At 40.1% G+C, this 22813-nt stretch overlaps 1 protein-coding gene and 1 long non-coding RNA gene across 3 annotated transcripts; one reads left to right on the forward strand and one right to left on the reverse strand.

The window, feature by feature from the left end:
• Nucleotides 1–1951: 1951 nt before the first annotated feature.
• Nucleotides 1952–12879, forward strand: LOC133040599 (uncharacterized). 2 transcript variants are annotated; one of them, XR_009689015.1, is made up of 4 exons: nt 1952–2338; nt 4309–4463; nt 6132–6868; nt 9502–12879. It is a non-coding gene; the product is annotated as an uncharacterized LOC133040599 (long non-coding RNA). The 2 variants fall into 2 exon arrangements; XR_009689014.1 differs by having other exon boundaries at nt 1952–2334.
• LOC133040596 (tripartite motif-containing protein 77-like) lies at nt 4876–13784 on the reverse strand. Its single transcript, XM_061120507.1, has 6 exons — nt 12943–13784; nt 11646–11741; nt 8809–9039; nt 7482–7504; nt 6690–6787; nt 4876–5431 (listed from the first exon to the last, which is right to left on the reverse strand). Exons 1-6 carry the CDS (start codon nt 13396–13398, stop codon nt 4938–4940), a joined length of 1398 nt encoding a protein of 465 aa, XP_060976490.1. The 5' UTR covers nt 13399–13784; the 3' UTR covers nt 4876–4937.
• Between the last annotated feature and the right edge of the window lie 9029 nt (nt 13785–22813).

The following is a 22813-nucleotide window of genomic DNA, read 5'->3' on the forward strand; positions in this document are numbered from 1 at the left end:
GGGAAAATTTTAAAATGTAGCTCTACTCATATAAGAAGACTTTAGTTGAAATCTAACCCACTTTTACAAAAATTAATCCCATTAATTCATATATTCAGAAACTGATTTTTAATGACAAATTCTATTTGAGATAAAGGACATCAAAGGAAACCATAGTTTGTGACTATATCTTGTGTATGCACACTTTCCTGCATTTTAATCAGTGGGTTGCAATCAAGGCATTTTTTACATTTTTTTTTTATGTTACTTTATTTATTTATTTTATTTTGGCTGTGCTGAGTCTTAGTTGTAAGCACACTGGAACTTCGATCTTAGTTGTGGCATATAGGATCTAGTTCCCTGACCAGGGATGGAACCTGGGCCCTCTGCATTGGGAGTGAGGAGTCTTAGCCACTGTATCACCAGAGGAGGCCTTTAAGCATTTTCTAGATCATGGATGAGGGCAGAAGTACAGATCAGTGGCACTGTGTACATTTCTTCATTTTAACAGCTGTGTTTTTTTTTTTTTAATCTCTGATTATCTCTTATAAGAATGTTGTTTTATTAACCATTACATCCTCAAGCTGGTAGATTGTCCCTTGAACTGTCAACTTGCCAGAAAACACTTAGTGATTGAATTAACATAGTTGCTTAGAAACAACATGTTGCTTGTATTTTGCCTGATCTAGGAGACTTGATGACTTGTGGATTTTAATTTGGATCAAAAGTGATTTCTTACTCCCACACTTCTCAGCAGGGTGATTTTGAACAAGAAATCCTGCTTGGATGGTTGTGAAATTTAAATGAAATAATGGAAGTAGAAAAGTTTAGTTAACTACTCTTTGTTAAACCAGTCCCTGGCTGGTACTATAATTGTTTGATTTTTCAGACCAAATAGGACTCACCACCTGGAGCTATAGGATGAATCAAACTGTGGAAGTCCAAGCTATTTGGAGGAAACTAACACCAACAACAAAACCGTATTTTTATTTTGTTTTGTGTTTTTATACAGGAGGAGAACCGTTGGAGAGGGGGATGACTCTTAGTTAGGAAACCTTTATAATAATTCAAAATCTGACTTTGACTGGAATATTCTGCTTTTGCCACAGTGGCAAGTTCCTTCAGTTAAGAAATAACCAGTCACAATACCAAGCTGTTTAACAATGTGAGAAATTTGAGGTGTGGACACGGCCAGCAATATCTTTGAATTCTGAAAGATCTAAACAGTTTTTTGATACTGTCTGCTGTATTGTTAATTGATTATTACTGTATTACTGAATTGACGCCTTCCAACTGTGGTGCTGGAGAAGATCCCTGAGAGTCCCTTGGACAGCAAGGAGATCAAACCAGTCAATCTTAAGAGATATTAACCCTGAATCCTTGTTGGAAATACTGATGCTGAAGCTCCAGCATTTTGGTCACCTGATGCAAATAGGCGACTCACTCTGAAAGTCCCTGATGCTGGGAAAGATTGAGGGCAGAAGGAGAAGAGGGCGTCAGAGCATGAGATGGCTAGACGGCATCACCATGAATGATCACGAATGGGCAAACTCCAGAAGACGGTGGGGGACAGGGGGCTGGCGTACTGCCATCCATGGGGTTGCAAAGAGTCCCAAACGACTGGGCCCCTGAACAACTGTATTGCGAAAGAAAATGTTCCCCTTCTTTTTAAATTGAAGAATAGGTGGTTTGGGGTTTCCCTGGTGACTCAGATGGTAAAGAATCTGCCTGCAATGCAGGAGACCTGGGTTGGATCCCTGGGTGGGGAAGATCCCCTGGAGGAGGGAATGACTACCCTGTCCAGTACTCTTGCCCGGAGAATCCCATGGACAGAGGAGCCTGGGAGGCTACACTCCATGGGGTCACCGAGAGAAGGCCACGACGGCAGTCAAGGAGCACAGACGTTTGCGCATGCGTGCATAGGTGACCGACAACCTAGTAAATTCTTCCGGGTGCGGGGAAGGGAGGCGGCCAGAGCGGCTGCAGCAGTCACGGGGCGCATGGCGGACTCGGCCGAGCACAGTAGACCGAGCCGGCTCAGCGGGGACCTCACGGCGCCGGGACTCAGACAGCGGCCGCGACGCTTACCGAGCCCTGGGGCGGCGCGACGCTCCGGGAGGAGCGGAGAGGCCGGTGGCGGGGCGCGCCCGCCTCCTAAAGGGACCTGAGGCCGGCGGGGGCCGCTGGGAGCCGGGAGGCCTGCCCTGGAGGTTCTCTGACCAGACAGCGGGCGTCTGTGTGTGACCTTTTGCTGCATGCTCAAGTTGTGCAGACCAGAGAGCGCTGTCTCCCTTCCTTTCAGTCAATGCCCGCAAAGAGAAGCGGAAAAACAGTTCCACAAAATCCAACTCCATTGTGGGTAATGATTCCAGTTTTAACTTCTCTCATTTCACTTTCCACTTTTAATTTTTCGCAGTCCTCACACAGTTACTGTTTATAGTCGATTCTGAGTTTTCAGTTATCTGTACATAAGACATACTATTGGCAATTTATCCCATTTTGGCCGGTGCCAGAATCAATCTAAAAAGTTTAGGTATGCAACAATTTTTGGATCCCTTCCAAAAATAACGGCATTGTGCGTGTGTGCTAAGTCACTTCAGTCGTGTCCAACTCTTTGGGACTCTATAGGCTGTCGCCCGCTAGGCTCCTCTGTTCTTGGGATTCTCAGGCAAAAATACTCGAGTTGCTGCGCCCTCCTCCAGGGATGAACCCTCATCTCCTTCTCCTGCACTGGCTCGCGGTTTCTTTACCACTAGCGCCACCTGCCCGCAAAGGTCGGTCTAGTCAAAGCTATGGTTTTTCCAGTAGTCACGTATGGATGTGAGAGTTGTACCAAAAAGAAAGCAGAGCGCCTAAGAAATGCTGCTTTTGAACTGTGGTGTTGGAGAAGACTCTTGAGAGTCCCTGGGACTGCAAGGAGATCCAGCCAGTCCATCCTAAAGGAGATCAGTCCTGAACATTCTTTGGAAGGATTGATGTTGAAGCTGAAATTCCAGTACTTTGGCCACCTGGTGCAAAGAACTGACTCATTGGAAAAGACCCTGATGCTGGGAAAGATTGAAGGCAGGAGGAGAAAGGGAGGACAGAGGATGAGGTGGTTGGATGGCATCAGCGACTCAATGGATATGAGTTTGAGTAAACTCCGGGAGTTGGTGGTGGACAGGGAGGCATGGCGTGCTGCGGTTCATGGGGTTGCAAAAAGTCAGACAGGACTGATCGACTGAACTGAACTGAGTGCCACCTGGGCATTATTAGATTGCTTTAAGTAATCCCTAAGCAAATACTTGAAACTCTAATTAAAGTTTATTTTCAGCTACAACCTCATAGAAATACATTTAATGCGGAGATTATTCCCTAAGCCACTTTCTCTGTAAAGAGAGTGAACAAAAGATGCAGAGATGGAAGAAAGAAGAGTGGGAAGAGAAATATTTATATGTGTATATATGGGCTTCCCTGCTGGCTCAGCCAGTAAAGAATCTGCCTGCCATGCAGGAGATTCCAGTTCTGTCCCTGGGTTGGGAAGATCCCCGGGAGGAAATGGTTACCCACTCCAGTATTCTTGTCTGGAGAATTCCATGGACAGAGGCTACAGTACATGGGGTCAGAAAGAGTTGGATACAACTGACGGAATCAGTCAGAGTCAGACTATAGAGTGACTAACACTTTCACACTCCACTTCATATATATATATATATGAAAATAGAAGAAAAAAGAAAAAACATTCTTTATGATAAGATCTCTTAGAATCTACTCTTTTAGCAGCTTTCTTATCCATCATACAACAGTGTTAACTAGAGTCATTATGTTGGGCAATACATCCCCAAAGAGATGGATTTCAATGTCTGATTATTTTGCAAAGTTTTAATCTCTAAGTCAGTAACACTCTTTGAGATGAAATTTGTTGACAGCTTGGATGTTTTGTATATGTGAGAAATAAAGTTCATTGTCCATCCTTGAAAATATATATTCAGAGGATTTTCACTCTGTGTGTCTTCCTTGAAAATACTGCAGATTCCAAGCAGCTAAGCCTTATTAGCTGTACTTCTATTGCTCTGGTAAAAATATGTATGTATTCCTGAAAATCTGTTCATCATTGAGAACTACTAAGAGCAACACTGAGGGAATCAAATCATACACTAAATCTATATCTTGCCCATTAAAATGAATTTCTGAGCCACGAACCTGGACAATAACTTAATTCACTTCTTTAATGTTTCTCATCACTTCTTGAGCTACTGACTGTGTCTACACGATAGTAAATGTTTTTGGTTATATAGCCTTTGCTTTCAATGTTTTTCCTACATATTCATTTGTTCAAATATTTTTCAGATGTCTTTCATATCCTTAACCTGGTGTTTTGTCCCTGGAATGTGGTTATGAAGAGGATGGATATCGTCCTTCCTTTTTTGCAGTCTGACCACTACAAAAGAAGATCCAAAATCTACTGTGAGCTTTGCAAAGGGAAAGAATAAGCTGTTCTTGAGGTCATATTATAATTGATCTACTTTACTTAAGTAAAGCGAGGATTAAAGGGGGAATAGAATTTAGCCAGATGAGTGGAAGGAGAGGAAAGTTCTATGCTGCCCTTGAGTTTTGACAAGGATTCTCTGGAAGAAGAATCCTCTGTGCTTTGCATTCATGCATTTGACTGGGTTTCCACACCCATGTGTTCTTTGATCTCTAGCAAGTTCAGATGGCAAATGAAAAGTGCCTATATCCTACCCAATAAAATAAAAGTGATTGCTTTTATTTAAATAAAATATAAAAGACAAATGGACATCATTAACATTACCACCGCTTTAAAAAATGATACAGCCATTGTAAGTCCTAAAGGTAAAATGCAGTTAAACACAGTGAAGTTATAATTGATTTTCCCCATTCTAGAAGTCACCAGGATAGGAGCCCCCTCAGCTACTAGAATTACCAAAACCTTGGTCAGGTTTGTGGCCTGTTCCTGATCATTTGGGTCCACACCAAATGAAAGGTCTGAGAGGGAAAGAGAAAGATCGTGAGAGGAAATTACAGATGAGGGAACCTCTGGCAACATTAATAAAGCTTATCATACCACATTCATAATCTAGAAACACCCCTATGTAGCCCTGGGGTCTTTGAATATAGTGGGGTAAGAACGGGAAGGTAGAAAAGAGACTGAAATGGCCATCCTTCCTGACACACAGAAGTAGAAAAATGTCCTCAGAGGTCAGCAGCATATCACTCCTGCCTGTCCAGGACTCCTTGCAGAGTCCTATAACCCAATCACAGGAGTTGCCCACATTCACCTCCCAGTAGTGTTTGCCAGTGGTGAAGGTCTGAGCACCCCATGTAGGAGTGTTCTCTGGACGTGCTGGGTCCCAAGGCACATCTCGATGGACAGGACTGCATTGTAGACATCTCAGGGCTTCAATCAGAGGCGCGTGACAGTTTCTTATTTTACCATCCAACGTAATATACACTTCAGTAAAACGAAAGCAATGAAGTCAGGGAACAGCAGTTTCAAGTTCTGAGGAACATATAAGTGCAGTGGTGTTGTGACAAATGTTTAGCAACCAAATCTCTGAAACGAAGCAAAACTGATTTGTCTTATTTGCTGGGAATATTTCAACCCACCATGACCAGTTTCAAGGTGCCAATCCTTAAGTAATTGCTTCTAAAATTCTGGAGCTTGTAACAATTAGCTCCCACGAGTGTGGCAATACTGGCTAGTTCCAGAACCCTTTAATCACAGATATTAGAAACCCTGTGTCACCACACCCTTTTATACAGAGTGTGTGCTGGAAATACATAGAAAGAACAGGAAGGGCTTCTTATCTATCTAAAGAGCCAGAAAATCTCTAATTGTACAACTGAAGAAAGGAAAACTTTGAGAATACATAAAGATAAGGATGTCAGACTCTTGGCTTATTTTCACTACCTCACCAAAAATTTGGGAGTCCATTCATAGATGTCAAGAAAATAGCAAAATGGCCCTTAAGTCATCTCATTAATCAATCATCACAAAATTAAAAATAATCATAATAAATATATATTTCATATGACATTGTTGCTATTTTTAGTCCTAAATAGGGATCACATTGCCTAGGCTATAAGGGCTTAACATTTAAGGAAGTAAAAATAAAATAAACCAAATATCTATATGTGCTCTTTTTTTGCAGTGATTTCTCTCAGAATTTCTAATGGAGTCTCTGCTAAATCAGAATCCAACTCATCCCATCTTAGTCCAGCTTCTCCTTTGTCCACTGGGCTCACCTCCAATTGCATTTGTCTCAGGGAGGCCTCTACACAATGAATTAAGGATTGTTTTCAAGCTTTATGAAAGGCTTGTGATTTTTCACATACAATCATTACCTTTAATATTCAGGTAAAAATTTAAATAACAGCATTAAGGTGATTCTAGGAATCTCAATATCCACATAAATACACTGAATGGATATGCATTTTTATAAGTCAAAGTGTTCTTTTTATTATTATTTTAACTCACTGCAAGTAGCTATATAAAAAACTATGTGTCATATTCGATTGTTTTTGACAGGCTTCAGTTAACTTTTCTAACTGATAATTAGCAATAAAATAAATAAGTTATAAGGGTTTGCATATGTACCTGCTCCCCTGTTCTCTACAAAGAACAGACAGAGTGATGAAGAGATATCATCAATGTGTTATCTACTCATGTAGGAAATGTGATTGCCTTCACGCAGAGTGCCGCCTCTCACCTCGGAAGCTGTTAAGCCTTTCCAACATCCCAGTGATGGTCCATGTACTGAGCTGTGGCTCCAAAGGCTGGGGAATGTACAGCTGCATTAACTGACTCCTGTAAAGAGAAAGGCCCAAAGGTGTCATTAGCAACCCACTGATGATGCTTCAACAGAATCCTCATAATTACCTTTAAAGGGTATGAATTTAACTGCTCAGGTGGAGGAACACCGCAGTTGCTATTATATTTTATAATCTGCTTCCTTGCTTTTGACATATCAAACCTAGTAGAATGTGACGCCTCAATCAAAACTGTGTCTGTTTCCTTCCTTCTAGCTCCCCTAGGAGATCCACACAGCAATTCTCATTTAATTCCTAAAATCTAATAGGCGGAAAATTATTGGAACTTGCCATTTAATACATATGAAACGTCAGCACTATTGTATGTTCTTTCTTGATGAATTCTACCTCACTCCTTTTCTCAGCATCCTTCTACCTACTCTTTCTCTGAGTTTATCTGCCTTTCCCATGGATGACTAGGAATAATCCTTGGATAACTAGGATTTGGAAATTAGGGGCAGGAAAAATCGTCTTTTTGCAACTTCTACAGAAAGCCTTGCAATAGAAACTGCGCTCCTCTCAAACATACTGTCATCAAAGGGTAGACTATATAAAACCTGGCAGACTATTAGAGAAGGAAGGAATAAATACAGAGAGAAAGAAACTTCTCATTGAAAGGGAGGGTTCATCTTAGCAGAAATAGCCTGATCACTGTCACAATTATCATGATTTAAATAGAGGGGCAAACTTACCTTTTCATTGTGTCTTCCACACCCTATAAAGAAAAAGAGAGGAAGGCTTAGTTTTCAGCACAAACTCTCCTGTTAAGTCTAGTTTGAGGATATGAGATTATACTGGGAAATTGATTATTTCCAGTTTTCTTCCTTGGATAAAATCATTTGTCATTTCTCTTCTCCTTATAAATATGAAATCCAGTCTCACATTTACATACACTTGACAAGATCATAATCTTGACAAAACTGAAAGTCAAATGTTCTTAGGGTGCATAAATGACTGTTCTTTGTCTTGATATACAGAAGTATTCACAGGGGTTTCCCCAAAGTTCTTTGGTGTGTGGACTCCAAATCTCGAATTTCACAATAGAAAGGATGAATGCACCCTACGGTTACATGTTACACGTATTATCAAGTGCAAATATAAATTATCTGTTTAACACAGTCATCCCTCATCATATGAGGGGAATTCATTCTAAGATCCCCCTTGGATACTAAAATCCATCAGGTGTTCAAATTCCTATATACAATGGCACAGTATATCCATATAATGTATACACATTCCTGTATACTTTAAGCATCTCTAGATTATTTAAAGGCTTCCCAGGTGGCTCAGTGGTAAAAAAATGTACCTGCCCAGCTGGAGACAAGGGTTAGATCCCTGAGTTGAGAAGATCCTCTGGGGAAGGAAGTGGCAACCCACTCCAGTATTCTCCGGGAGTTAGTGAAAGACAGGGAAGCCTGGAGTGCTGCCATCCACAGGGTCGCAAAGAGTCGGATACAACTTAGCAACTGAACAATGAACAGCCAGTTTTCTTGCCTGAACAGAGAAGCCTGGCAGGCTATAGGTCATGGGGTCGAAAAGAGCTGGACATGACTTAGTGACTAAATAACAAGATTACTTATAAGATCTAATATAATGTAAATGCTATGTAAATCATTGTCAGCATTGGTAAATTCAAGTTTTTCTTTTTTGAAATTTCTGAATTTTCTTTAAAAATATTTTCCATCAGTGGTTTGTTGAGTCCCCAGATGCAAAACCTGTAGAGTTGGAAGGGCAACTGTATGGTAGATGGATATAAGAAGGTTTGGGAGATTTTTTTCCTGTCTCTGTTACTTGAATCTTTCCACATAGCCCTCCTTCTTCCGTAGAAGGCAAAACTGATGTTTTGTCTCCAGGTTATGCTGGAGGAACAAAACCTGCCATCACAGAGGTAGAAGAGTCAGAATCTGGACTTTGGAGTCAGAAAAATAACGGAAGTCAAAGAGGATATAATGTCAAATGATATAAGTGCTTTCCAAGCAGGTTGCTGTTCTGCACCCAACATCCTTCCTTAGTCCTTACCTGGAGCATGTCCACATCTGCTTTAAGGCACATTTCCTTCAGTTCCTCATATATTTTTCTCAGGAGTTTCCCCATATGAATCATTCTGGCTACGTTTCTATGGAGTCGCTGAAAAATAACTGTGCCTTCAATTGCCAACATCTCTAAATGTTTTTGTTTTTCTTCCTGGAGATACTGACACACTTTAGGGTATTCAGCTCGTATCATCACCAGTCGTAGATTTATAAAACCCTGCAGTGACATTGGATTAATTAGATCACGTATTTGGATGGTTTTATTCTTCCCTTATCATCTGTTGTCTATGTGTTATATATAGAATGCTTGTCTTAGTTCATTTGGACTACTATAACAAAAGTACTAAAGACTGAGTGCTTATAAATAACAGACATTTACTTCTCACTGTTCAATAAGGTAAGAAATACAAGGTTAGTGCCAGCAGGTTTGGTGTACAGTGAGAGCCCACCTCTTAAATAGGCATCTTTTTTTTCCCACTTAATAATAATTAAAATATACTCCACTTTACAAAGCACATTCACATACTTGGTTTTCTTTTTTTACCATATGCATGTATTTTTTGTTGAAGTATTATTGATTTTCAATATTGTGTTAGTTTCAGGTATACTGTAAAGTGATTCAGTTATCCATATACATGTGTATAGCTATATTCTTTTTTCTAACTCTTTTTCACTATAGGTTATTACAAGATATTGATTGTAGTTCCCTGCTGAGTGCTGAAGAGTTGATGCTTTTGAACTGTGGTGTTGGAGAAGACTCTTGATAGTCCCTTGGACAGAAGGAGATCCAACCAGTCCATCCTGAAGGAAATCAGCCCTGAATATTCATTGGAAGGGCTGATGCTAAAGCTCCAAAATTTTGGTCATCTGATACAAAGAGCCAACTCATTAGAAAAGACACCGATGCTGGGAAAGATTGAAGGTGGAAGGAGAAGGGGATGACAGAGGATGAGATGGATGTGAGTTTGAGCAAGTTCTGGGAGTTGGTGATGGACAGGGAAGCCTGGCATGCTGCAGTCTGTGGGTCGCAAAGAGTTGGACATGACTGAGCGACTGAACTGAACTGATAGTCCCCTGTGCTATAAAGTAGGTCCTTGTTGTTTATCTATTTTTATGTAGAATAGTTTATATATGTTAATCCCAAACTCCTAATTTGTCCCTCCCCTCACTTTCCCCTTTGATAACCATAGGCTTGTTTTCTGTGACTCTTGGCCTATTTCTGGTCTGTAAATAAGTGTAATTGTATCATTCTTTTAGATTCCATATGTAAGTGATAGCATATGATATTTTCCTTTCTCTGATTTACTTCCCTTAGTATGATAATCTCTAGATCCATTCATGCTACTACTGCAAAGGGCACTATTTCATTCTTTTTCATGGCTGAGCAGTATTTCATTGTATAAATATACTACATTTTCTTTATCAGCTCATCTGTCAATGAACATTTAGGTTTCTTCTATGCCTTGGCTAGATAGCCATTCTCTGGTTGTGTCCTCACATGGCAGAAGGGGCAAGTCTCTACTAAGCTGCTTTTTTTTTGTTTAGGGCTTCGTTTATAAGAATCCCATTAAGAAGGATTCTTTCCTAATGACCTAATCACTTTCCAAAGGCCAAACCTCCTAACACTATCATTTTGGGGGTTAGAATTCAACATTTGAATTGGGGGGGACCCAGACTTTCAGACCATAGCTTCTGTCTTCTGTGCTCCTGAAGGATGTGTTCTCAGAGAGCTTCTGGCTCACTACCTTTGTAATCTTGTAGATCTCTACCCGGATGTAATCGTCACGATGGGTGTTCTCTGGCCAGCATACATCCCCCAAACCTGTACTATTTATATATATATATGCTTTAATTTTCTTCCAAGAACTTTACAAATGTGATGTATTATAAATGTTATTCTTCTTTATTTGTTATGTGACTCCTCTTACAAGATTATATCCTACTGAAGTCATTGCTTTGTTCCTTTTTGCTCATTCCCATATCTCTCTGTGGACCTAGAACAGTGAGCAATACATCACATGCCCTCCTATGAAAGAATGGTTCATTACGAAAGCCATCCTAAATGATCAGGGTAATTTTGTTATTGCCCAGTATTTTTACAGTACTACATACAGAATATTTACAGAAATATTCTGTAAAATAGCCTGCAGATATGTCTTCTTTAGAAGTGACTGAGTTCTTTGAAAATGAAAATGTAGTTAAACTTCTTTAGTTTCAGGTTCTCCGTTCATAAATGTGAATCAATAAATAATAAAACCCCAAATCCTTAGCTTGGCATCTTGCCATGGCTATAATTACCTTGCCGGCCATGTCTCTCACTGCCTACCTCACAGCCTGTATACTAATTAATAGGAGCTATCTACATGCCCCAGATAATTCCATGATTTTTTCTCATATTTAGCTTTCTTGTACCTTAGGTCTCTATGTTATGAATTTACAGGTTCTACTAAAACATTAGCTTCAGGATGATTTTTATTTGTTTGAGAAGCTTAACATTCAAAGTTTGTTAAGCTCCTACAGAACTCTTTTTTTACCTCCATCTGAGTGACCATTGCATTTTGTTTTGTGATACTACATTTTCTTGTCTCTGCTGAAATATTAGTGGTAGATATTGCTTTATCAAGAAAATCAGGAAAAAATTTTTAGTTACTTATTGGGGTCATTCAACATGAAATCATACGTTGAAGGTCATGTTTTTCCATATGCAGCTCTCTCTGATCACCCTCTCAGGCGACATTATGATTTAATTCAAGTTCTTCCACCGTAAGTTACCAGGATATTTGTTCCAAACTGGCTTCAAGGGATTCAGGGTCTGTGACTTACCTCCCATGCTCTGAATATGTTGGTCACTTTTTTTATATTTTGTTGATTTTCCTGTTTCTTTTTCCAAATAGACTTCATTTGCATCAGAAGGTGCTCCTGCAAAATAACTATAATTTGGAGCACTAGAAAAGCAAAGTTAGTACATTTCAGATACCTAAAAGAAGATATAAAGGGATGAACATGGGACAAACAGTAAAGAGAGCAGAGAGGTCAGTGATTTTCCTTTGGAATACTAACTCCTAAATCTGAGGAGATCAAGCAAAGATAGAATGTCTAAATTTGAAAAATGTAATCCATTATCTGAGGAATCTAGCATTGAATTTATAATAACCTTGTCAATTTTCAGAAGTGAATCTTGCTTTTGTTTTGTTTTTTTCACATTATGCATTCAACATGAACAAATTCCTAGAAAGACACAAATTACCAAAATTAACTCAAGAAGAAATGTGAACAGACCCATATGTAGTAAAGAATTGAATCGATAATGAAAAATTTTCCAACAAAGAGAAGCCCAGAATCAGATGGTTTCACTGATGAAATGCACCAATCATTTAAAGAAAAATCAACACTAACCTTTCTCCAACTCTTCTAAAATAATAGAAGAGGAAGGAATACCTTTTAATTCATTCTGTGAGGTCTCTTGCTTTATATTTAATTGTGAAATATTAGCCCTCAGTTTTCCTGTGGCACTGTTAGAAAATGTTGGCCAGTGTTTCTAAATCTGCTGTAGTTATAACGGGCTCATTATAATCATGTTTATAGTAGCCAATGACTCTTACTGAAACTAGATATTTATCTCCCACATTGTGTGCATGCTTAGTGGCTCAGTTGTATCTGACTCTTTGCAACCCCATGGACTGTAGCCCACCAGGTTCCTCTGTCCATGGGATTCTCCAGGCAAGAGTATTAGATTGGGTAGCTCTTCCCTTCTCCGGGGGATCTTCCTGACCCAGGGATCAACCCCAGGTCTCCTGTATTGCAGGCAGATTCTTAACGGTCTGAGCCACCAGGGAAGCCCATCTACCACATTACTTCTGAAATACCACCATCCTAATCTTCATCAATTTCATAATCATTCCTCTCAGCCCAACAGAATTTAAACATCAGGAGAGCAAGGATGTTACCTAGTTTCTTCACTGCTTTATCTCTAGATTTCAGAATAGTGCCTGGCACATGGTGTTCAGAAATTGTATTTGTTAATAGCATAAAATGATAATGGTTATTAACCAATTATCCTCAGTGCCTATCAGATACAGGGTCCTCCACATTTTAAAGTGCAGTCAGAGATATTACTTACCCTGTAGTGCTCTGCAACCTGCATTATTGAATGGTGTTCGTGAGTGGCATGCTGTGCAGAACAAGAGCAGAACAGACACAGCAGGCTTTTGTCGGCTTCACAGAAGTAGAGCTTTATCACTTGGTGTGTCCTACACATCTGCTTGGCAGAGCCAGGTAACTGGCAGACAACTGAGTTTCCAGTAGAATGAATATGTTTCTTAGCAAGAATAATGCTCTTGAGGTCCATTTTCGGAGACACCGCCTTGCACACAGGACAGCAAGTAACTGTTGGGGCATCTTCCCATAAGAGACAGAGGCAGGGAGTGCAGAATCGGTGCCCGCACCTAATGGTGGCAGGGTCTGTGAACGTGTCCTGGCAGATGGGGCAGATGATCTCACTGGGGAGACACTGTGCCGAGGCAGATGCCATGTTTCTAAGGAAACAAAAGGAAAGGACTGTGTTTACCCTTGGCATGTGAGCTGAGCTTAAGCTTTCTCTCGCTAATGCACATATGTACTGTAGGAGGACAGCCCGTGTTTTGAGGATGGTGAGGAAAAGAGAGTCCTACAGACCAGTAAAATGCATTATTATTTTCCATCATTGGCCTCCAGCACTACTTCTCATTTCCCTATTGGAAATCCAGTGTTTTCCACATATGTTATCTCTTTTTCAAAGACAAAGAAATCAGAGGTTCTGGGCTCATTCCTAGGCAGCGGGTCACATTGTGTCCAAAACTATCACAATTTTCCCCTTTTTTACTCTCTCTGATTGGTTAGCACTAGGTATTTGTTCCAATCCTGGCCAATGAAATAAGACACTAAAACTCCTAGGACAATTTTAGGAAAAATTTTCTTGTTCCAGAGGAAATGCATGGAATAAACAGATGGCTTTTTCTGTTTCTGGACATTTTGCAGATATAATGCCCACTTGCATAGCCATTTTGTGACCACAGCATGAGCCAGCCTGAAGAGAAAAGCCAATAGTCTAAGCATAACAAAAACATAGAAAGAAACAGTTTTTGACAATGGCATTGAACAATAGTTACCTAATTCTGGAGAGGCCAATTCCAGACTAAATTAACACAAATCTCTAAACTTAAAATCCTAGCAGAAGAAAGTTTGTGTTTACCACCGCATACAAAAAGAACCATACAGTATCTACGGCCATATATAATATGTCAGGGGTTCAACAAAAATCATGAGGCATGTCATAAGGCAAGAAAAATTTAGTCTAAACATACAAAGCAATCATCAGAACCAGACTTAGATATAAAACAGATATTAGAACTACTAAGATAACGAAGATAGTAATGATGACCCTATATGTGAGACAGCAAAAGAGACACGGATGTAAAGAACAGACTTTTGGACTCTGTAGGAGAAGGCGAGGGTGGGATGATTTGAGAGCATAGCATTGAAACATGTATATTATCATATGTGAAACGGATCGCCAATCCAGGTTTGATGCATGAGACAGGGTGCTCAGGGCTGGTGCACTGGGATGACCCAGAGGGATGGGGTGGGGAGGGAGGTGGGGTACACCCATGGAGGATTCATGTCATTGTATGGAAAAAAAACCACTACAATATTGTAAAGTAATTAGCCTCCAATTAAAATAAATAAATTAATTAAAAAATAATAACTATGATTAGTATATTAAAGACTTTTATTAAAAAAATATTGACAACATGCAAGAAAGGTAATTTCAGGAGACAGATGAAAAGTATAAGACAAGCAGATAGGCTAGATATAACATATGCAGAGAATTTTATGTTTGGGTTCAGAAGTAGGTGAAATACAAGTAAGAAAATTATCAGTGAGCACGGCAGTATGTCAGTGTAAAATACAAAAACTAAACACAAAATCCAAGGGTAAAATGTTACAACAGAACAGAGCATCAAAGAGCAGTAAGACAACATTAAATGTTGTTTAACATTGTTTAACATCTGTGTGATTAGATTTCCAGAAAGAAAATGAAGATATAATGGGGCAAAGTGAAGTGAAAGTCACTCAGTCATGTCCGACTCTTTGCGACCCCATGGGCTATACATACAGTCCATGGAATTCTCCAGGCCAGAATACTGGAGTGGGTAACCTTTCCTTCTCCAGGGGATCTTCTCAACCCAGGGGTCAAACCCAGGTCTCCCACACTGCAGGCAGATTCTTTACCAGCTGAGCCACCAGGGAAACCCAACAGGGCAAAAGAAGCATTTAAAGAAATAATGGTAGAGGCTCTTCCAAAATTAGTGTCAGTCACAATAAAACAGATCTGTGATATTCAGAGACTATCAAACAGGAAAATACAAAACAAATAAGCAAACAAAAACACAACTAGGCAAGTTATATTGAAACTGAATAAAAACCAATAACAAAGAGAAATTCTTTTTTTTTTTTTTTTTTTACAAAGAGAAATTCATTAAGGAGCCACAGAAATAGGAAAAATAAAAATAAAGATTATGCACAGAAAAATAAAGATAAAAATTATAGCAGAAAACATGCAAACAAGAAAACAATTAAGTGACATCTTTAGATTGCTGAAAGAAAACAAGTATTAACCCAAAATTCTCATAGCTAGTGAAAATATACTTCAAAAGTAAAACACTAGAATTTTTCACAAAGAAGAAAGAAAACTTGAGGGAATCCAGTGCTATCAGGTCTAATCTACAAGAAATACACAAAGAAGCTCTTGATTTAAAAGCATATGATACTAAGAAGAAAATTGATCTACTCACAAAAAACAAATGACACTGGAAATTGAATACAGGCAAAACATAAGCTCTTATATTTTTATTTCTTTAACTTACTATTTAAAGCAATAGTTAACAATGTACCATATGTTTATGAAACTTATGACAAAAATGACACAAGAAATAGAAAAGAGGAATTGGAAATATTATATGGATTTTACATTAAATGAAAAGCAATATAGTATTACTGAAAGTGGACAAAGATTATTTAAAGAGGTATATTTTGAACGGGGCTTCCCTGGTGGCTCAGTGGTAAAGAAACTGCCTGCAAAGGAGGAGATGCATTTTCCTGATCCTTGGGTCAGGAAAATTCCCTGAAGAAGGAAATGGCAACCCGTTCCACATTCTTGCCTGGGAAATCGCATGGACAGAGGAGCCTGGCAGGCTACAGTCCTTGGGGTCGCAAAAGAGTCGGACATGAGCTAGTGACTCAACAACAATATTTTAAGCTAACTACGTATATTCATAGATGATAGGCTATGAGTGTAGAAAATCCCAAAGAATCTACTAAAAAACATCCTGGAAGTAATAAGCAAATTTATCAAGGTCAGAAAACAAAGGGTCAATATATAAAAATTGATTTTAATTCCTCATACATGTATGAAAAATCTGTATTTGAATTTTTAAAAACCTTACATTTATAATAACTTCAAAAAATGAATTAGCCAAATGCAATAAGTTCTAGAGATTTTATAAACAACATTGTACCTATAGTTAATGATATTGTATTGTATCATTAAAAAGGTGTTAAACTAGTAGATCTCATGTTAAGTGTTCTTACACTACAACTTAAAGAAAAGGGCAAAGGAAACTTTCGCAGGTAATGCATTGTTTGCATTATGTTATGCATTATGCATAAACATAATGTTTATGTTCATTATCTTGATTTTGATGGAGGATTTGTAAGTGTATACATGTATCAAAAGATTGTCAAATTGTACATTTTAAGTACGTAGAGTTTATTTTCTGTCAATTATGTCTGAACACAATTATTAAATTTTAAGAAAATGAAGGTGGCACTAGTGGTAAAGAACATGTCTGCTAATGCAGGAGACACAAGAGACGCAGAGTCAATCCCTGGGTCAAGAAGATCCCCTAGAGGAGCATGTGGCAACCTACTTTAGTATTCTTGCCTGGAGAATCCCATGGACAGAGAAGCCTGGGGGGCTATGTCTATAGGGTCACAAAGAGTTGGATACAAGTAAAGTGACTTGGCACATGTGCATGCCAAAAAAATGAAATAACTAGTTATAATTTTAATAGAATATCAATGGAAGAAAAGACTTAAGATCTAGATAAATGGAGAATTATATCATGTTTATACATTGGACAATTTAATACTATTAAAATGGCAATCTTCCTCTGTATGATCTATAAATTTAATGTAATCTCTAATAAAACTCTAGAAAAATTTTATGGTATATACAAACTGGTTTTAAAATGTATTGCTGCTAAGTCACGTCAGTCGTGTCTGACTCTGTGTGACCCCATAGACAGCAGACCAACAGGCTTCTCTGTCCCTGGGATTCTCCAGGCAAGAACACTGGAGTGGGTTGCCATTTCCTTCTCCAGTGCATGAAAGTAAAAAGTCAAAGTGAAGTCGCTCAGTCATGTCCGACTCTTAGAGACCCCATGGACTGTAGCCTACCAGGCTCCTCCATCTGTGCGATTCTCCAGGCAAAAGTACTGGAGTGGGTTGCCATTGCCTACTCTGTTAAAATGTATTATGGCCTACCAAACAAATAGAATAGCCAAAACAATCCTAAGAAATAAAATCAGAATACTCACATTACTTGATTTTAAAAGTTAGTAGAATTCTATAGTACTAAAACACACACAGTATTGGGAAAAGGAAAGACATAGTGATTATTAGAACTAAACTGAAAGTAGAGACCTGCAGAGATATAGTCAGCTGATTTTTTTTTTACAAGTGTAATGGTAGCCAGTATTCTTGGGCTTCCCTTGTGGCTCAGCTGGTAAAGAATCCACCTGCAATGGGGGAGACCTGGGTTCCATCCCTGGGTTGGGAAGATCCCCTGGAGAAGGGAAAGGCTACCTACTCCAGTATTCTGGCCTGGAGAATTCCATGGACTGTATAGTCCATGAGGTCGCAAAGAGTCGGACACGACTGAGCGACTTTCACTTTCACTTTGATCAGCACTTCACCGAGAAAGAATAGCCTTTCTCCAGATAAAACACCAAAAGCACAATCCATGAAAGAAATTAACACACTAGGCTCCTCTGTCCATGGAGTTCTCCAGGCAAGCGTACTGGAGAGTGGGTTGCCATTCCCTTCTCCTGGGGATCTTCCTGATCCAGGGATCAAACCTGGGTCTCCTGCATTGCAGGCAGATTCATTTCACTCCAATGTATTTATCCAAATGAACCGAATAGACTGGCAAGACAGAAGATAAGACTTCTCTGTATCCACAGAGATTACAGAGGTATCTCACTCTTCCTATTAAACCTGGAACTGCTATGTAGACACAGTAGAGGTTTCTCCCCTAAGAGTCAATAGGGAGGGAGCCCTTCAGATTCTCTCCTGGCTTCTTTAATCCTCAGCAAAACCTAACCATGAAGACATTGGGTCTAACTGAGAATTAAGGGACTGTATCCCAAAGAAGCTGGGAGAATTATCCAGTGTGCACTGGCAGAGATTGTGAGTTCCCTTAGGACTAGATTTTGAAATACTTGATCAAGGGGCTGGGATATAAAACAGAATAAGAGAGAGTTTACTGGTCTGGGGACACTTCCTCAGAATACAGAATATAACAGTCTGACAAGGACATTAGAAGATGGGGCACATTTGATGCTTGCAGGCTCCTACAAGTCTGGAAAAATGATGGTCCATGCTTAACAATGAAATGCAAAAATTGCTGTGTAAGATGGGACAGGGCAGAATTTAAAAGCAAAAGGGCATTTTCATGTTGAAGTGAATATGTTATGAAATCAGAAGATCAGTCACAGCATTGTGTTTATCTATAAAGCCAAGAGGATACACTATCCACCCAGATTGTCACAAACGTGCTGCTGAGAGAGATCTAGCTTCAGGATGAAGTTCAATGGTAGCTGTCCTCTCCAGCATTGGCATGGTGATAAAAGTATTTACAGAGCTTGGCTACTGATCTCAATCAGATGATAGGGTATTTAACTGCCAGATGCCAGCAGACTGCATCTGTGTAATGACTAGCAAGGGTTAAGCAGGAACCAAGATGACTTGAGCCACATGGAATTGCAGAGATAGTTAATAAAATGAATAGCACCCCCAGGGGCAGAAGAGACACAAGAGCAGCCCAGAATACTGCTGTAAGATATAAACAGAAGAAATCAAGAAAGCATTATCAGGAGGCAGAGGGGTTTTTTTCTGTAATTAATCATCCTTCTTTCCAGACTGAGATTATTTTCAGACTTAGAGCTCCTTGATTGATAAGGTGACCACTCCCTAGGAGTAAGTTCTCTGTGACATCATGACAAGTATGTACTGTAGAGATGACCCAGTCCTTATCCAAAGGGACCTATGGTCAATGACTAAAGTGACTTAGGAAAATGGGAATATGCATACAATTTGATTTCACACAAGGTAGGAGTTTTAATTGATACTTGAAGACCTGAAGCATAATCCTCATCTCATGTTAGACTAAAGACAAATGAGGATCATTTAAGAAGAGCAGCTCTGGAAGACTCCCGGGTATCCTGAGTCTCTTGGGTCTATAGACCCACCTAGTAGTCATTCTCTTGGAAGCTGAACATGTACTAGAAACACGAAAGACCTCACTCACAAGTCTGGCAGATGACACCATCTGGGTTGCCTCTGCTGGGGCTGTTGCCCAGAATATCTCCACCTAATCATTCACGTAGCTTCATGGGCTTCCTCACAGCCTGGTAGTCAGTTTCCTAGTTATTTCCATCCCAATATTGTCAAGAGGAATTGTGCAACTCAGAGTATCTCACCTGTTGTGGTCATAACCCTACCCAGATTCAAAGGGATGGGACACCTCAATTGTGAGCAGGACTGAAGTTACATTGTAGGAAAAGAATGGGAAATGGGATATTGTTGAGTCTCTTTCGGAATGAGGAGGGGAGGAATAAGTCTTGCTATATCTGCTCTTCCTGATAAGTTGACCTCAGGGATCTGGATCCAGAGAGTGAAGGCCCTGGATTCAATGAGTCTTTTATAGATCTACCTTTCAAGCTCCAGGTTTCTATTAAATGGTTCTCTAGCTCTCTGGAAATTTGGCACAATAAATATTTTTTATTTAGGAGGGTCCTTTAAGGGTTTGGTGTCAACTGGACAGTCACTCTGAATACAACACAGTAAAAGGCATACTGATACAGATAAGCACAATACTGAATGGGAGAGATGTTCCTCTCCTCACAGGGCACCAGGAACAGACTTAGTAATTCCAGGCCAATGGAGTGAAGAAGGTCAGAACCTCTCTTCAGCAGGAAGCCCCTTCTGATGTCTCCATATTTCACTAGAAAGTCTCATCAATACAGGTCTTGGGGCTTCCCTGGGAGCTCAGTGGTAAAAGAACCTGCTTGCCAATGTGGGAGACACAGGTTCAATCCCTGGTCCGGGAAGATCCCACATGCCAAGGAGCAACGAAGGCCAGGTGCCACAACAGTGGAAGCTGGGCTCTGGACCTGGGGAACAGCAACTCCTGAGCCCATGCGCCAAAACTACTGGAATTCATGCTCCACAGCAAGAGAAGCCACCGCACTACGAAGCCACACACTGCAACGAAGACACGGCACAGACAGAAATAAGTAAATAAAATGATAAAAAAATAAAAAGACAGGCCCTGTGGACTTCTGTCCATGTGCGTCTTCCTGAGGAGAGAGTGGCATATCCTGCCTGTAACAGACAGATGTTCAAAACCCGTAGCTGACCATCCCCTGGACCTTCCCAGTCAGTGCGGCCTGCAGAGCTTGAAACGTGGCCCCATCTTTAGAGACTGCTCTGTTCACACCGTCTCTGTGTCTCCCATACTCTGAGGGCCAGTCAGGCGAGTGCTTCTGACCTCCCCACTCTTCTGGGCTGTGGAAATTTCCACTGCGGTCTCTGAGACGTGGCATCTCTCCTAAAATCTAGTGTCTGTATTACCATACTGCTGTGAAGGAACAGGCCCCGTCCTTGCCACACTGTTTTGACCATGTTACTATGTGTATCTCTACTCTGGTCCTACCGAACCAGGATGTTTGACAAAGCCACCCTGCAATCCTCTCCCTTCTCCTCCATCCCCTGTCTGACCCAGACCTCAGCAAAAACCTCGTGCCAGGGCTCTGCTCTTGCTGTTCGCTCTCATAACATAAAGTGTGCTGATCATCTAAAAAATCCCAGAATGAGGAATCAGGGCCGCCAGTTCTTACCTGAGAACCAGCAGTAAATACGTAGGATCCTAAAGAGGAGATGGCAAAAGGTGAAGCTTTCCAGAATGTTCAGTTTTTTTTTCCTATGATGTGACTTCAAGAAACTGGAGTGAAGGTTCTGTTCTGACTGATTCCACAAGCATGTGAGGAGGTCGTGACTTACAGGACAAGGGATTTGGGGTATTATATCATAGGAAGAGAAGAAGAAGAAAATATAAGTCCAAAGGATCAGAGATGAGAGTGAAACAAAAGAGATACCGGGAGTCGAGAGGCACTTAGAGAAAGCAGTACAAAAAAAAAAAAAAAGTAATTGTAGAGAAAGTTGTGTAAAAGGGTTACAGTGACCTTGCTGGCAGTTATAGAGAAAAAGGGGTTCAAACAGTGCCTGGTCCAAAGTAAACTGCCCTTGTTTTAATTGATAAACCCAAGAGAAAGATAGTCCTTGGGCAATATCAGCAAAGTTGTAGAGAATAAGAGATACTGATAAAGGAGGCAACAGGCAAAATTTTCTGCACATTTCAAAACTATTCTCGGTGGTTAATGTTTAGTTGCTGAGTTGTGTCCAACTCTTTTGTGACCCCACGGGCTATAGCCCACTAGGCTCCTCTGTGCATGGGATTTCCCAGGCAAGAATACTTGGAGTGGGTAGCCATTTCCTTCTCCAATTCTTGGTGGTAGAAAACTCCCATTTCAAGAAGTTGGCATGAAGCTTCTGCAGTTTTTGTTTTTTTTTTTTCCCTAGTACACAAGCTCTTTTTATTTTTTTTATTTTTTTATTTATTTATTTTTTTATTAGTTGGGGGCTAATTACTTCACAACATTTCAGTGGGTTTTGTCATACATTGATATGAATCAGCCATGGATTTACACGTATTCCCCATCCCGATCCCCGCTCCCACCTCCCTCTCCACCCGATTCCTCTGGGTCTTCCCAGTGCACCAGGCCGGAGCACTTGTCTCATGCATCCCACCTAGGCTGGTGATCTCTTTCACCATAGATAGTATACACGCTGTTCTTTTGAAATATCCCACCCTCACATTCTCCCACAGAGTTCAAAAGTCTGTTCTGTATTTCTGTGTCTCTTTTTCTGTTTTGCATATAGGGTTATCGTTATCATCTTTCTAAATTCCATATATATGTGTTAGTATGCTGTAATGCTAACAAACACATGAAAAGATGCTCAACATCACTCATTATTAGAGAAATGCAAATCAAACCCACAATGAGGTACCATTACACGCCAGTCAGGATGGCTGCTATCCAAAAGTCTACAAGCAATAAATGCTGGAGAGGTGTGGAGAAAAGGGAACCCTCTTACACTATTGGTGGGAATGCAAACTAGTACAGCCGCTATGGAGAACAGTGTGGAGATTTCTTAAAAAACTGGAAATAGAACTGCCATATGACCCAGCAATCCCACTTCTGGGCATACACACTGAGGAAACCAGATCTGAAAGAGACACGTGTACCCCAATGTTCATCACACCACTGTTTATAATAGCCAGGACATGGAAGCAACCTAGATGCCCATCAGCAGATGAATGGATAAGGAAGCTGTGGTACATATACACCATGGAATATTACTCAGCCATTAAAAAGAATTCATTTGAACCAGTCCTAATGAGATGGATGAAGCTGGAGCCCCTTATACAGAGTGAAGTAAGCCAGAAAGATAAAGAACATTACAGCTTCTGCAGTTTAACACCCAAAGTGAAAAAGACATTAGAGACCACTGTGGTCTGTGGTTAAGAGTACAGATTCTGAAGTTAAATT

The sequence above is a fragment of the Dama dama genome, chromosome 2, assembly GCF_033118175.1.
Source record: "Dama dama isolate Ldn47 chromosome 2, ASM3311817v1, whole genome shotgun sequence".
Classification (NCBI taxonomy): Eukaryota; Metazoa; Chordata; class Mammalia; order Artiodactyla; family Cervidae; genus Dama; species Dama dama.